Source organism: Rhopilema esculentum, chromosome 4, assembly GCF_057945365.1.
Source record: "Rhopilema esculentum isolate cy_ngs chromosome 4, ASM5794536v1, whole genome shotgun sequence".
Taxonomy (NCBI): Eukaryota; Metazoa; Cnidaria; class Scyphozoa; order Rhizostomeae; family Rhizostomatidae; genus Rhopilema; species Rhopilema esculentum.
The window spans coordinates 4,503,300-4,518,640 of record NC_142818.1 but is presented as its reverse complement, the minus strand read 5'-3'; the positions used below and the strand labels follow the sequence as shown (position 1 = coordinate 4,518,640).

The 15,341-nt window shown below is 36.3% G+C and overlaps 2 protein-coding genes across 2 annotated transcripts in view; one reads left to right on the top strand and one right to left on the bottom strand.

Moving 5' to 3' along the window:
• Positions 1-782: 782 nt before the first annotated feature.
• LOC135691055 (radial spoke head 10 homolog B) lies at positions 783-8,829 on the bottom strand. Its single transcript, XM_065208799.2, has 8 exons — positions 8,274-8,829; positions 7,241-7,525; positions 6,700-6,975; positions 4,413-5,021; positions 3,477-3,908; positions 2,324-2,725; positions 1,966-2,157; positions 783-1,193 (listed from the first exon to the last, which is right to left on the bottom strand). Exons 1-8 carry the CDS (start codon positions 8,707-8,709, stop codon positions 991-993), a joined length of 2,835 nt encoding a protein of 944 aa, XP_065064871.2. The 5' UTR covers positions 8,710-8,829; the 3' UTR covers positions 783-990.
• Positions 8,830-9,994: 1,165 nt separating this feature from the next.
• The window catches only part of LOC135691071 (uncharacterized), a 44,942-nt gene continuing 39,595 nt past the window's right edge, over positions 9,995-15,341 (top strand). Inside the window, exons 1-4 of the mRNA XM_065208821.2 lie at positions 9,995-11,992; positions 12,310-12,444; positions 13,716-13,778; positions 13,878-13,967. Coding sequence (XP_065064893.2) covers positions 11,843-11,992; positions 12,310-12,444; positions 13,716-13,778; positions 13,878-13,967 — 438 coding nt within the window. The 5' untranslated portion in view covers positions 9,995-11,842. The remainder of the gene's footprint in view (positions 11,993-12,309; positions 12,445-13,715; positions 13,779-13,877; positions 13,968-15,341) is intronic.

Here is a 15,341-nt window from a genome sequence, read left to right as displayed (position 1 = left end):
CAAACATTCATCCAGCAATTTTTTACAAATTTTTGGCGCACAAATACAGAGGTGTTAAATTAATGCAATATCTTGCTTGCAATTCATCCAAAGTTCTAGTTTTTATTTTTGCTTCATTGATGCTTTAGTCTTTTAGGTAACATCCGTCAAAATCAGTTTCTTCTACACTCCTGGCCAAAAATAGCTGAGACTTTTGAACAAAAAAAGGAATTTGCATGCTATATCTTCATATTATATGCGCTGGTGACCTAAACCCCCTTCCCCTCAGGGACAATGTTGGTTAAGATGGTTACGGAATAAGTGAGGATTGCTACATTGGTTACCAATCCAATCCCAACATTGATTTGAGGGGAAGGGGGGTGGGTGATTTGTAAGTAGCTTCTTTTTTTGCAAGTGTCGCAGCATTTTTGGCCAAGATTATAGTTCCTCTAGTTTGTAGGATCCTTCAGTAACACTGAGAAAATCAGTTTCTTTTATTGAACACCAAAAATTTTAGCTAATCTGAAATGTTGGATAACCCAAATTACTGTTTCAAAATCCAGCATTTCATCCAGCACTCACTGTACTACCATTGTTTCTAACAGGGCTATAAATGAAATTATAAAAATTCTATGTTTCTAATAAACAATCCACTTAAAGGCAATCTGTCTCGTTGTCAAACGAGCTCGAAACAAACAATGTCACCCCTATGATTATGCTTTTCTTCTTGCTGTACTGATATGCAGGCTAAAGTTGACAGCTAGTTACAAGGGCCTTATACTACATACTAAGCACGTTTATTAAATTGTGCTAAACAGTGAGCCAAGATGTGATAGAATCAAAAACATAGATAGATACATTAAACAATCTGTGAAATACCTGAGGAAAAAGTATTTGAAGAGCAATTTACAACAGTGGGTTAATAAAGAAATTCAAGTTAACAAAGGCAAACTTTGATGCCAATTGTTCCTTAAGATATCAAGAGGAAATTTTGTTTAGGCTTTATTTGTGTTAAAGTTTCTCTTTTGCAAGCGTTTGGTCTACCCTTTTTCGATTTTCAAATGCTGGGAAAAACCAATCTTCAAAAAAGATATGTAGATTTTTGACCCATGTTTGATTAGCTTCTTCGTTCTGGTTTTCAATTGCTGTTACATCCAAAGAGAACTTGTCATTATCAGTTGTATGTATCAGGAGAGATTGGTCTTGAAATTGATCTAAAATAAAAAAATAAAATCATTTTGGTTAAATATCAAATATTCATAAACAAGTTGGTGAATTTTGTTTAAAAAATGGAGACTAGCACTTTGATGAAATGCTTGAAGCAGTTAAGGTCTATAACATATTGTCAAACAATGTAAGATATGAAAAATCCAGAGCAATTATGCATTTTACTTTTTAATAAATTATCTACTAAAAATGTTGATCATTTTAATTTTGGGCACTTCAATCTGGAAAAAGAATTTGAATTTAAGACAAATTCAGAAAAAGAAACAGGTAGCCAATTCCAAAACAATTCAACCATTCTTTCAAGTCAAACATTAAAGTTTATTTTTTTCTCAGTTAGTATCAGATTATGTGTTCAAATAAAATTTTTAGAAGACAAATGTTATGATAGTGAGAAGTTTTACAATCTGAAATAACTGGGGTTTGATGGGAATAATATATATAAAATAAAATGAATGTGAAGCAAGACTGCCTGGAAATTAATGTTAGCCTCAAGGACAAATGCTTATAATAAGCTGTTAATAAATTTAGAGAAGAAAACACTATTATACTATCCTGCACAATCTTACTCAAGAAAACCCTTACAAAAGAAAAAGAAATCATATAATATGCAGATCATGGATTCCATTTCAAAATACACAATTTAGGCATTTTTATTCTGCTTATAACAAAACCACTTGACTCAATGAAAAATGCTTTGTCTTCTTTAGGACAATTTTCATTCTCCAAGAAAAGATAAAAAAGTACCTTGAAAATTCCTACCTAGACCTTCCTCCAATGCCTGAGGACTATCTTCAGTTCCAGATGGTAGAACCTGGTTGATGCTTTGTTTTGGATCCTTATTTTCCTTATGTTTTCCACTGATTTGCAAAGTTGATGATCCAGTGTCAACTGTGGATGGTCCCAGTTGTAATAGTGATTGGTTTTCACTTTCTAACTCCATCTGGCTTTGCACTGTTTGAATAAAAAAACATTTGTATAGGCTATTTTGGGTATACAAATTTAACAAAATGACAAAAATAGAAATAATTTTCAATTTCACCTCCATATGGACAAACGAGATATTTTATTCAAAGTACTAGATTGTACTAAAGGTAGCCTTAACCATAATTAAACTTACATATAACATTTGGCGACGATTTGCCTTTGTCATCTTCAATCACGACCTTTTTGGCAGATTTTGATCCATTTTTTAATTTATCTTTCTCTTTGCCACCTTTCTCTTTGGTCTTAGAAGCACTTCCAAACTTGTTCTCGACCTCTATATGATCTGCAGTGCCCCTTCTTCTACCCCTAGAGGCACTGGTGCCCACACTATCCTTTCCAGCATGTTGTTCCCGCCTGCTTCCACCAACAGCACTTGTCTTTCCGTGGTTACTCGATTCTTGTGTTTTCACTGTTGGTGACTGCTCCGGCTCAGATTTCGATTGATCTGGTACGGACACGGCGTCAGAGGTAAATGCGTTACTTTTATCTGGAGATTGCGTGTTTGAAGGCGTTTTCAGTCTTTCAGATGCTTTCTCTGAAAAAGGAAAAGTCCCAGGTAACCTTCCGCTCGATTTCTTGCCTACCTGGACCGTTCTACTATGAAACAAAGCTCGAGGTTGACACTTTTCATTTTTTTTGTGTGATCTCAGATCCAAAAGTTTCTGAAAGGTTTCTTTAATACCATAAAATAGAACACCAAGTAAAGCACAAGGAGCTCTTACTTCTATTTATCTATTTAAATTAAGGAGGAAGTAAGTAAGTAGAAAAGTCGTCAAAAAGAATCCCTCTCGCCTCATTTCTAAATCTAAAACAACAGCTTTTGAGCAGTTTCTTAAGGTGATCAGTACTATTGTTTCTTACTTTTTCCTCCTTACTTTAGGACCCGGCTTCTGATAGACAAAGAAAATGAATGTATGATGTTCTTTCATCATGTCGCCTGCGTTGGATTTGTTAGCCATCGATTGCAGCAATTACTATTCTTTGATATATCAAAACTCAAGCATACACATTTCATAAGTGCAAGTTGAATGCATATCACAGGACAGGCAAACTATTTTTCGCCAGTAGCTTAGCGAAAAGATCAAATCTAGCTTTGTTTAATCTAACTCCTCAAGTCCCAACTCCAAGTTTAATCTTACAGGCCCCTTATGAAAACCTTGCCACCAAGGTCTTCCTAGATCATCGTGGCCATGACGAGATCATATTGGGGGACTGCCCGTTTGGTGCTTTGCAGTAGAGAATATAGAAGTATCTAAAGCCCATTGGATTTGACAAACAGTACCAACCTATTATTGTTGATTCATCTTCATCTTTGATGGAAACAGGCGACTTCATTTCTGTCACAGTGGAGCTAAGGTTTTGTGTTCTTCCAGATAACTCTCGCTTCTCTTCTACCTCAGATCCAATATTAAATATCTGACCGCACTGAAGAAGGGTCTCGAAGAACTCGAGGAACACAATCTCATCATCCAAATTAAAGGATCTCTCTTCAAGCGCTTGCTGATCTTCACTATATACAAGATCCAAGAACTTACTGACATTTAAATTTGAGTTTAGAAGCTTGAAATCTTTGAGCATCCATAGAAATTCTCGAATTCGTAACGAACGTTCTGCATTTTGCTTATTCGCAGCTGGTCTGAAATAATGAAATACCTCATCACACTTTTCAATGTATTTATCCGCTTCTTTCATTTTCTCATAAGTGCTAAAGATGTGACCTAGAAGATAAGATTTCAGTTATAAATTAAACTGCAACGGCGAAATACTTTGATGAATATATCTTTTTTCTTTCATTCGTAAAAGATCTTAAAGCGTTAACAAGTGTGAAAAACAAGGGATAATATGCTATACGTACACTAAAAGACTCGGAATGTAGCATTGCTGGCACGTTTCAAAGAGAGAATATATTTTGCTATGTGCATTTGTTTCCCAAATTTTAAGAAGCATTACAGTATCTACAGAAACCAATGAAAAAAATACAAACATAAACCCACGTGAATATCCTAAAGGCAGAGTATCACTTAATTTTAAAAAGATTTGTTAAGAACAAACAGGAGAAAGAAAAGTACTTTAAACAATCATTATCGAGTATTGTCTCTGTGCACGTAAGTCTCAAGAGCATATGGTGATGTTACGATGCAGGAATAAGCATAAGTGTAAAATATTTCAGGAAAATCATAGAGATCTGAACGTAGAACAAAAGCTTGTGCTAAAAAACAAACCTTTCATTATGCAAGCGTTTGGGAGGACAAATTGTGTCAGCATTTTCATCACACATCTGGCAACTGCATTATCTTCATCAAGAAAATCATTCTTAAAAAGTAAAAATGCAACGTTGATCAAGGCATTAACAAAATCCCTCATAAAAATAGCTGTGTGTCTGTCATGAGGGTCATTCAGGGTTACGCTAATCCCATCTACAAGATCAATCTCTGCAAGAGTGTACCCAACTGTATGCAATGCACAGTCTTTGAGTAACCTCCAAAATTTCATCCTATTCATAACAAACGTATTATCGTTGCTCTCTTGTATCCCGAGAGTACTGTAAAATTTGTAAATGTGTTTTATTGGTGTCATGTGTCTTAGGATGACGCGTGCAACTTCTTCTACCTCGATCTGCTGACGATCAATGTCAAACCTCTCGCTCACAAAAATCTCCTTCAAGTTGATGTCCAGTACTGCATCGACTGAGCCAATACCACACGGACCAGATTGAGGACGCATTGGAGTTTGTGAACGGACTGGTAGCCCGGATTCAACAATGTCTGGTGTTGTCATGCGCGAAGGCATTAGGTCTGGATAATCGACAATGTGATCATTCTCGAACGTGCCTTGAAGAGGAAATAAAAGGTCAACTTAGCGATTGGTCTAAGACGACTTTAACAACAAGACACAACGAGAATGTTATCAATAGGGCCGTCAAAAGGTCTTAAACACTGGAGGGCAATGCAAAAGGGGGGCACATAGGACATTGCAAATATCAAAGTTATTACGTGTATTTGATACTGGCATCTTACAAGAAAACTTTTGTGGAATGTTTTTGCAACTAACTAGGTGAAAGTCGCAAGCCATATCAGCATCTCACTATTCTGGATTTCTTACACCAGATAGACTCGTGGAGTGCTAGTTATCTCCTTGACATCAACTTTGATGGAGAGACAATTTCCTTCGTTACAGAGTCGAGCGAGTTCGTTATCAGGGAATTTTTTGCAGGAGTAACTAAAAGTAACAGTAGCTTGGTCAAGTTACTATTTGTTAGGAAACTTGTGTTACCCAGAAACTGTTCATTTTTACGGCTATGAATAATTAGCTTCTGAAGATATTTTTTTATGATAGGCAAAAAGACAGATTTGCGGTAACGAATGTACCATGATCTAAAGGAAATGCTGGATTATACATATTTAACTAGAAGTACTTAATTTGCGCAGCAGTAAACAAATGTTATTCAAATGGAATTTAACCCCATTTGAACATGGTTTCTTGTTTGCTACGGAGTAGTAGCTGTTTTCAACCAATTAAATAGCCTATATCTAAGAAAACCAAGATTATCCAAAAATAATTAAATTAAAGATCCGAGGTACCAAGAATATTCTTCACAAATTGGCTCAGTAAAATGCATAATTTCATTTTGTTTAAAAAATTCACCAAAGCCATAAATTCTGAACCGAAATTCACATATATGCAACGCAGAGTTGTTTTTCATTTTTATAAAGGAAGGAAAATAAAGAGGTTCTAAAAATCGTCAGGAAGTCAACCACACTCCAGCATCAAGAGCCAATGCAAGGTAGCAGTTAGGAACTATTTGTGAAGTACACAAGGGGTTCCATTTTAGCCCCCTTTGATAAATGTCAGGGCTTCAGTAACCTAATGTCTGTTTTTAGATACAATTATAACTGCTCTTAAATCTTATTATTTTGACTGTATATGCAGGGGTGTCGTGGCTGGGGAGACATGGGGGCCTGTGGCCGCCCTCTGCCTTTAAAATTTGACGGGTTTACGGAAAAATCATTGTTTTTTCGAAAAATTCTCGAACTTGAGCTGTGGGTAATTCTTAAACTTCTAGCAACATAAATTACTTGGGACTAATTATTTATCGTAATTACGAGGGGCAATTAACCTATGGAAAAATTACTATATTTACACAAATCAAAATGATTTCTCAGGACTTACCCATTCCTACCATATAGTGATTTGCTGCTCGGATTTTGTCAGTTAAAATCCGAATCTTACAAAAGACCAGATAAAAGTATGTTTTAAATATGTTTCCAAAGGCAAAAGTTATGTGGTTTTCTGCCCTACTCCCCCCTACACACTTACATGAAATTCTTCTATTTGATTCATATAAATCAAAGAAATTTTGTTGGAAAATTTCTCTTTCTGGCCCCCTCTAGAATACATTCACCACAATGCCACTGTGTATATGCAATTATTTTTACTTAATAAGTAATTGACTTTTAGCAAACAATTGACTATTTAGTTGCTGGTAAATCATTATATAGCTACAAATACCTTTGAAAATAGAACCATTCTTAAACATGAATTCACCATTGCCAGACTTAACATTTTTGACCCATTGACCAGAGTATTTTGCCCCACTGGCATAGTAGAAAACACCAAAACCATCACGCTGGCCATTAACAAAATCACCTCTGTATTCATTTCTGATTGGGTACTGTGAGGCAGTAACTCTCTTTGAATACCATATATATTTTCCTGTGCCATTCTGGACTCCATTCACCCATTCTCCATCATACTCTTCTCCTCTGTCAAACCAATGCATCTTTCCTTTTAAAACAAAAATGATCAAATGCACATAGCAGTTGTGAATTCTGCCTGATTTCCTGAGATGACTATGAATCAATAATTTAGAATTCACATTATTAGGGGGGCTTAATTAGGTTTTTTGGAAAAGAATATACATTGTTCTTGACAAATGTTAGAGATATTGCTTAAAATTATGACAGTTGGACTGGACACAACAGGGAAAGCATCTTCTGGCAGTTCCAAAATTTAAATCTGCCTATAATATTTATAAATATTATGCTCTTACCCTTTCCATGTCTCATGTTATTGAGCCACTGGCCTTCATAGATATTGCCTGATTTATATTTGTGCACACCAAAGCCAGATCTATTTCCCCTGTCCCATTCTCCATCAAAGTAAGACTCAAACTTCCCATCAAAATAAAGTACACCTTTTCCTTGTCGTAACCCATGTTCCCATTCCCCAATGTACATTGATGGGCATGTTCCACAGCGGTATGTTCCAGTTCCATGTCTAAAACCATCCTTTACATCACCTTCATACATACTACCATCTGGCCAAGAATAGACACCTATAAGGAATTGTTGGTTGTTTTGAGGCATTGTTTGGATCTTCTGGAAATTCATTACTGAACATTTAGTAATATTCATATGCTAGGAGTAGAGGGTTGAATCAAAACCTGTTAAGTCTCATTAGAGGAACATTTGAAAGGATTACATTTAACATTAGATTATGAAATCAGAAATTATAGAAGAAAATGATGAGAACATATTTTGGCACTGTAGTGCTAAAGTACCTTATGATGTTTTAGGCCAAAATTTTGGTGCAGCACACAATATAATATAACATATATCAAGTAGGCTATGAAAGGGGGGGGGTGTAATAGTCAGAGACATGCAATATGATTCTTTATACTCGAGAACATGCTATACCAGGAATCAGGAATCAAGACTTTAAAAAAGCTGTGACATAGAAATATGTGATTGTGCAAAAAAATTGGTAATGTGTTAATCCTCACTCCATTACACAAACCTGGAGGAGAAGTTCACATTAGAGATCTTAGACGGGAAATGCACAGCTTCCACCCTGGCATGTGGAAAAACTGCACAAATTATTAAAGTTTTGATTTATTAATTTGCTGTTTCCTAAAAATGGATTTGCATTTATCATAACCTCTAAAAATTATGCTTTTACATCATCAAAATCTTAGCTTATAATAAGCATTTTTATGGAGATTCTCTTTCCAATATCTTTATTTCATGGTTTTCAGAGTCTTTTCCTAAAGCCACTTTCCTGGACTATCAAAGTAATTTACAAACCTTTGCCACAAATTGAATTGTCTAAAAAATCCCCAGAGTATGTAGTTCCATCAGCCCAAAAGTAAACGCCATGCCCGTTCATTTTACGGTTCTTTAAGAGCCCTTTGTAGACATGCCCTCCAACAAAATTGACAGTTCCTTCACCCTCAAAGAAACCATTTTCATCAACACCACCTTCATAGTTTTCGACAATCAGCTTTGTCAGTACTGGCTCTACACGCATAGCATCATATGGTGGAACCGGGCTTTCCTGCTCTTCTTCTTTCATTGAATTGTCATCATCCTGATTTAAATTTCCATTCTCTGACTCTGTTTCATCGAGGGGCCTAGACTCCTCCTGATCCTTCTTACCATGATCCTCTATATGAACTGATGCTTTGGTGCTGCTAACTGAATTGTGGATAGTAGTCTTTTTCTTGCCTGGATGCTCTGGCATATTTTCAGTTATATTCACATCAAATCAGCCTAGATTATAAGCTTTTGATTGTAATGTTGATGTTACACATATTGATTGGCGGCCATGTTGTGCTTTCCTGTTTGTTGTCATGACACTAGTCTCGTAAAGACCTTTGTATATAAGTCGGACCAGTGAACCAATAATGTTTCTACTCTAGGTTTTGCTGTTAATAATCGCTTTACTTAGCTGTGTATTTACTTCAAACCTCAATGTATTTTGTTGTCATTGCCAGTGCGTACCCAGGGCTGCAGCAGTAGGGTGGTCTATGGCGCAGGCCCCAGAAACTTTTTTGGACCCCGCCCTTCAAACAAATGCGGGGTAAACGCCCTTTTTGCAATAAAGTGGGGGTCCGGACCCCCCTTTTCCCCCCTTGGGTACACCACGGATTAGTGCAAAAGAGATATGGATTACCGCCAGTTAACGAGCGACTTTCAGGCAAACAGGGCTAGGACCAGACAACATCAATATCGCTCTTCTAAGATAGTTGGCACTTCCACAAAGAAACCAACCCTTTCCTAAATGGAAAAGATTTTATTAAGTATGAACCGTAATCCAGACCAGCCAATCTGAACATAGATGAAATAGGGGGTTACCAAGATTTTTTGAGAAAAAAATAGGGAGAGATCAAACATAGGAAAAATTAAGCAAGGTATGCATGTTAATGTAGCTCGTCAAAAAAATAATCAGTCTTTTCTCCAGATGTCCAATAGCTGCTGTTTTGGCTGCTTCAACAAATATCCTCTTCAGGTACCCACCTATGGCAAGGAGAAGGAATTTTTGACTAAGGGTGATGTGATTGCATTGCCAGAGAACAAGAGAGCGACCCAGGTTAGAGTAGCTGCCAGTCTTATTCTTCCTTTCAATGCTGAACAGCCGTTCTACCTTTGCATTGTCATGTGGTAGTACCAAGACCATCTTTCAAATTTCAATAGGGTATTGAGCAGAGACTATCAAATGTTGGCAGCAACTTAAATCACTTTCAATTTGACCGAGGTATCTTCATTTTATTTTAGTGCTACCAAAGGCTGTTACATCCCTCCAGATCACGAAACGAAAAACTTATGAATTTTCTTGTAAAAAGGCTTTGGTTTCAGCAACAATCAACTGGTTCGCTTATAACTACCATAACTGTTTTCAGAAAGACTTAAAATCAGGAGAAAACTAGGAAAATTGGAGGATGCTTTGAAATCGGGAAAAGATACCGGGAGGACGGGGGAAAGAGGCAGAATTCGGGGGTTTTGGCAAAATCGGGAGTCTTGGCAAAATCGGGAGTCTTGGCAAAAGTGGGAAAGGTGGCAGGACTGCATAATCCTCTCAACGTTTTTGCTATATTTTAAGCACAATAATGCCTGTTTTAGCATATTGGAGCAAGTAACATTTACGTAAACTGATAACATTTTGTGGATTTGCGTCATTTGTAATTTCGTGGATTTGAGGATTCATTGATTCGTGGAATCAAGGTGTCATTTCAAGAGTGTTGAACTGAAAGGGGAGTCGCCGAAAAACTCTTTAAAACGTCAGTATACTAGGTCTAATGAATATAAGCATTTAGACATTTAGCCATTAAGCAAAGAGACAGTCCTGAGTCAGTACGTTCAGCACAGATAAAGTACATTAAGACAACCGCACACAAGTCTAAAAGTGGAGCCATGGTCCAGAACTTTTTTAGTCACGCCCTTTAGAACGCCGGTAACGCTCTTTTCAGAAAATACTTGCCTTTTTTCATCCTTATTCATAAGCAGTCAGATTCAGAGAAGATTTCAATTACTTTGAAAATGGATATAATTCGCTTGAAGATAAGCATCAAGTTCACCAAGTTATAAATTCAAACTTATAATTGAGCAAGATAAAACACCAACAAAATGAACAGAAAAGGTTCCCAGGATTTGGTGTCTTTGAGATTCATTCACTGCTTTTAAAAGGCTTTAACACAGAAATCATACAATTTAAGAATTTTCATTCTTGCGTGTAATGGAGTTGTAAAACTTTTGAAGGCAGAAACTCTAACAAATTTATTCTATGATTATTTTGTCAGCTTTTAGTAGATAGATGACCTGTTAACATCTGTCTTTCTCCTTGTGTTGGCTTAAGACTGATCAAGGGACAATTCATTGGTTTGGCATTTATCGATCAGGCACCGCGCAGCCATTAGGTTATAGTCCCCTCACTTTTTTGCAATAATAGGTTAAAAAACTTTTTTGGAAAGTTTCTTCTTCACTACACTGGAAACCTTTTTTGTTCATTTTCTCGGTGTCTTTCTTGATGTTTTATTATCCCCAAGCTAATTTTATCTATTTTTATAGCTATTGAAATCTTCTCTGAACCAAACTGTTTATAAAAATTCAGTAGAAATAAGCAATTATTTTCTAAAAGAGGCGTTCTCCGAATTTCTAGAGGGCCTAGCCTAAAAAACTTTTTGGTAACACCCTTTTCAGCCCTCCTACATTTAAACTGGTGCGCGGTCCCTGTTATTGATAGCCACGCCTAGAAATATTATCACCCCATACTTAATAGAATTAGCAATATTAAACCACTGTAGGCAGAATATGTCTTAATTCGAGGAATATATCAAAAGTTCATAACAGTCTTCAGATAAAGATTTTAATCATTGGAAAGGTCATTCCAACGAAATGTCGAGTCTAGATTTCTCTAATATCTTGATGCTGTGTCAAGTTTCATTTCATTTTGTTTCTAACCAGTCGCTGAATTTAAATGCTACAAATTTCAGCATTAGAGTTCTGTAATTGTTTCCCCAGTTGTGAAGGCGTTTTCTGGCGTTCTCGCCTTGCACCCCCCCCCCCCACCCCCAAAAGAAACTTACTACTGGATACGAAAGCTTCCAGTTTGTTATGAAAATTCGTCAGACTTTTTAGGAATTTGGTCTCTCCAAGACGGCAGTAAAATTGGAATCTCAGTTTTTTAAACTGCTTTGTTAAAAAAAAGCCATGTCATTGGTTAGCACCATCGATTTGTCGGTCAACTGTGGCGCGCGAAAGTTGCACTGGTCCGTAGTTTATTCTTGGCGAAAAACAAATGTTTGTGTTGCTGCTGTTGCATTCAACAAAAAGTGGGCAGTCAGGCCTCAATCAAGATATTGGGGTTTTATCAGAAGATGTCTGGGAAAAAGGCTCGCCGTGTTCCTTCGGATCTAAAATCTGTACAAGATGAGAGACTGACATGCCGTCATATTCAAACTTTGGTGCTACTGCAGCAGACAACGGATGAAAATGAAGAACTGAAAAGAAAAGTACAAATTCTAGAAGTAAGTTCCTTGTATATCATAGTCAGATCTGGAACGAACTTGTAACTCGACAAGTAAAAAATGCCTTAAACGTGCAAATCATACAAAGCAAATCGCAATGCGGTACCTAATTCATTTTCAAATATTTTCTATACACTTTTTTGTAACACAATTTTCTAGACAATTTTTTTTGTAACACAAGTTTTGACTTTGCACGCTTTTTTCATCCTGGAGAAGTGGTCTTACTTACTGAAGGGACTGTTTTTCGATTATTTTCTAACGATAATTTGAAAGTAATCGTTAGTGGAGCTATCTATACAATTCTTTTCTCTTTGCAGCAAGAAATCATGTCTTGTCAAGAGCTCCATCAATTAGCACGTGACTCCAAAAAAAGGATCCAGCAAATGAAGGAGGAGTGTAGCACTGCTGTTGAATCTAGCTTAAATGAGATGAAAAATTCACATGCCAGAGAGGTAATTTTCAAGCTGGATACACTTAATTTCGAAAAAACTTGCAAGGTTGCTAGGCAGATTCTTTAATAGTGTAACACTTTTCTTCAACATCTCAACTGCAAGAGTACTCTAAAACTCCATTTTAACCATTTTTAATTTTTTACTAAATAAACTGAAAGAACATTATGAAATACCTCCAATTTTGCTTGAACTGAAAGAACATCATAAAATATCTCTAAAACTTGTACCAGGCAAGCACAAACATGTAGCTTTTCTATATCAAACATCAGACTTATAGATGTACTTCTTTGGTGCACTAAGTTGACCAGAATCCTATTTCAGGTGCACTTTTCTCTACCAGACTGGCTTCCTTATTTGTCTTCATGGTCTAAGACCCAAGGGATTTTGCCAAACATCTTTCACCCAACCCCCACACTTTTTTTACCCCAAGTTGACATGCAGCAAAAGTAGCAGATAGTAGTGGGATACAGACATTTTGACTAACCTGCAAGTACAGTGAATTTAAGATTTTCTTGAGTGCTGCCTTTTCTCTTCTCTTTCTTATTCAATTCTTGAAGCTAAATAAACTCAGTTACAAAAAAGCTTCTAGTAGATTCCCTGATATTTCATTCATTGTATCTTCTTATGTGTTAAAGTAGTACTCATTTTAGGCTGCTGCTCATACCAAGAGGGATGCTGTTTAAATGTTAGATATTTTTCCAGATTGCATGCAATAAAATTAAAACCAGGTCGTTGAAAAGAAATCAATTTGTTCCATGCTTTTTCAAAGAGTAAATTTTCAATTCTCTAACTAAGATCAATATGAAGACAATTTCTTCACCATCACCATTACCATTCTCATCACCATCTGCTTAATAATCAAATTACTTTTTGTGGGTAGGGAGGCTCATTTAAAAGGAACACTTATTGGAATTTTGACTGTTTTAGAGGTGTGCTCTTTTGAGCAGGGTGCTAATGCAAGGAGGCGGTTGCTTATTTGAAGGGAGTGTTTGGGAACACTTTCATTTCTGCCATTGACTGTACACTGAGCCCTGACTTTTTCCAACTCACGCAGCCTGATCTGCCTCATTAGGATGCAGTGCATTGTTGCTTGGCCTCTACAAGACCAATATTGTCCATCCTTGCCTTAGCTACTGCTTCATTTTCTAACATACAAGGATTTTTTTATGATTTATTAAGGAAACAACTAGTTATAAAGGATTTCTAGAGTATTTACATCCTCCTGTTCCTTGTGATAGATAAAGAACATTCAAATGTTCTATATTTTTCAGTATGGAAAACTCCTTGATGCAAAGAACCAACTAGCAGCTGCTAGCAGTGAAAAGCAAAAGGAGGTATGCCAGCAATTAATTTCTGAAATTGTCTGTTGTCTGTTTTGTTGAATGACATGACAATAAATGCTAGAAATGTAATCAAATATTTCCTCTTTTTAGCTTGAAATGAAAATCAGCTATCTTGAAAGTAAGAACATGGAGCTAGAATCTCAGCTAAGCAATCATTTGATGGAGAAAAGAACAGTGGAGGTAAATATTAACAATTTTATTTTAATCTCTCCTTCAATATGTGCACAGCTGAAGACATGCAAAAGAGGGGTGTGAGTATTTGTGAGTATTGACACCCCTTGCTGAACAGCTTGTTAGCAAATATCATTAAAGTTGGATATTTTCAGCAAATTATTGACAGTTTGTAAAGAACCAAAACATACTACTGCTACTGGTGGAAATAAGATATTTTTACAGTCATGTTATCCCTACAAACTACACAGCCTGGTCAACCGCAAAAGGAACATTTTAGCAATATCTTTGATGAAGAATGTTTTGATCACCCAAATGACATACTAATGTCAAAATTCAAACATCACTCAAGGCATAGCTTGCTTCAATGCATTGCTGTATGCATTGGTCTGAACATGGACTGTCATGATTGTTCCTGTTATGAATGTTAGAAAGGGACAAAGGTAAGTGCCTACATCATAGTAAAACATAGCCTATGTCGTAGACCCTCCCTTTCAAACTTATCTTTGTTTGGAAGGGGGGTCTACGGCGTAGGCTAAGTAAAACATGGCAATGCACAAAATTAAATGATGATTGCCAAAACCTAATGGCACCCTAATCTAATTAAAAAATTGAAGTCAGTGTTAATGAAAAGTACCTTTTGATGTTAAGCTTCCCATTGCATATGATTCCTCTATAGCCAAAGTGGCCTTTTATGGCATCACAAAAACTTAATACAAGGAAAATTATTCACAAAGATGTAGCACCCATACTCAAAATATTCTGATACACATGTCAAAAGAAGCATGCTTCATTTTGTTTAGAGCTTCACTTTCAAAGTGTCCTCTGAACTATTTTTAGCTTTCAAATTTTCGTTAAACTTTGGTTAAGATCACACATGTAAGAATGATTTGAAGAGAAAGATCAAAAGTGAAAAGAAACGTTGTTGAAGGGAATGAAACGCATGCTGCTTTATGAAACGAAATAGTAAAAATCAGATTACGTCATAAATCAAGCCGAAATGAATTATAGCCAGTCATTTCCGTGAAGAAATTTTTTCAATGGCGGCGAACTATCTGCTAGGATGACGATTGCCTTTCGAATCATAACAAATGGAATTCAAGTATCTGTCATGTTCAAGAAATTACCTGCTTTTACACACTTTATTTACTTTATAGTTTTTATTTTGTTCCGTTTTCAAAGTAAATTTTCATTGCTTTATCCATCGACAAAAATAAATCCTCTGGACTAGAGAAACTCAAAATCGTAATGTCTCATTTGTTACGAGAAAGGCTTGACTAGCGGAGTCGCCTGGTTATGGTAAACACTATGTCTTAGGTGTTCTGTCAGAGAACAACAGTTAAAGGAGGGGAAGATCGAGGTTAATCGAAAAAGAGGTAGAAG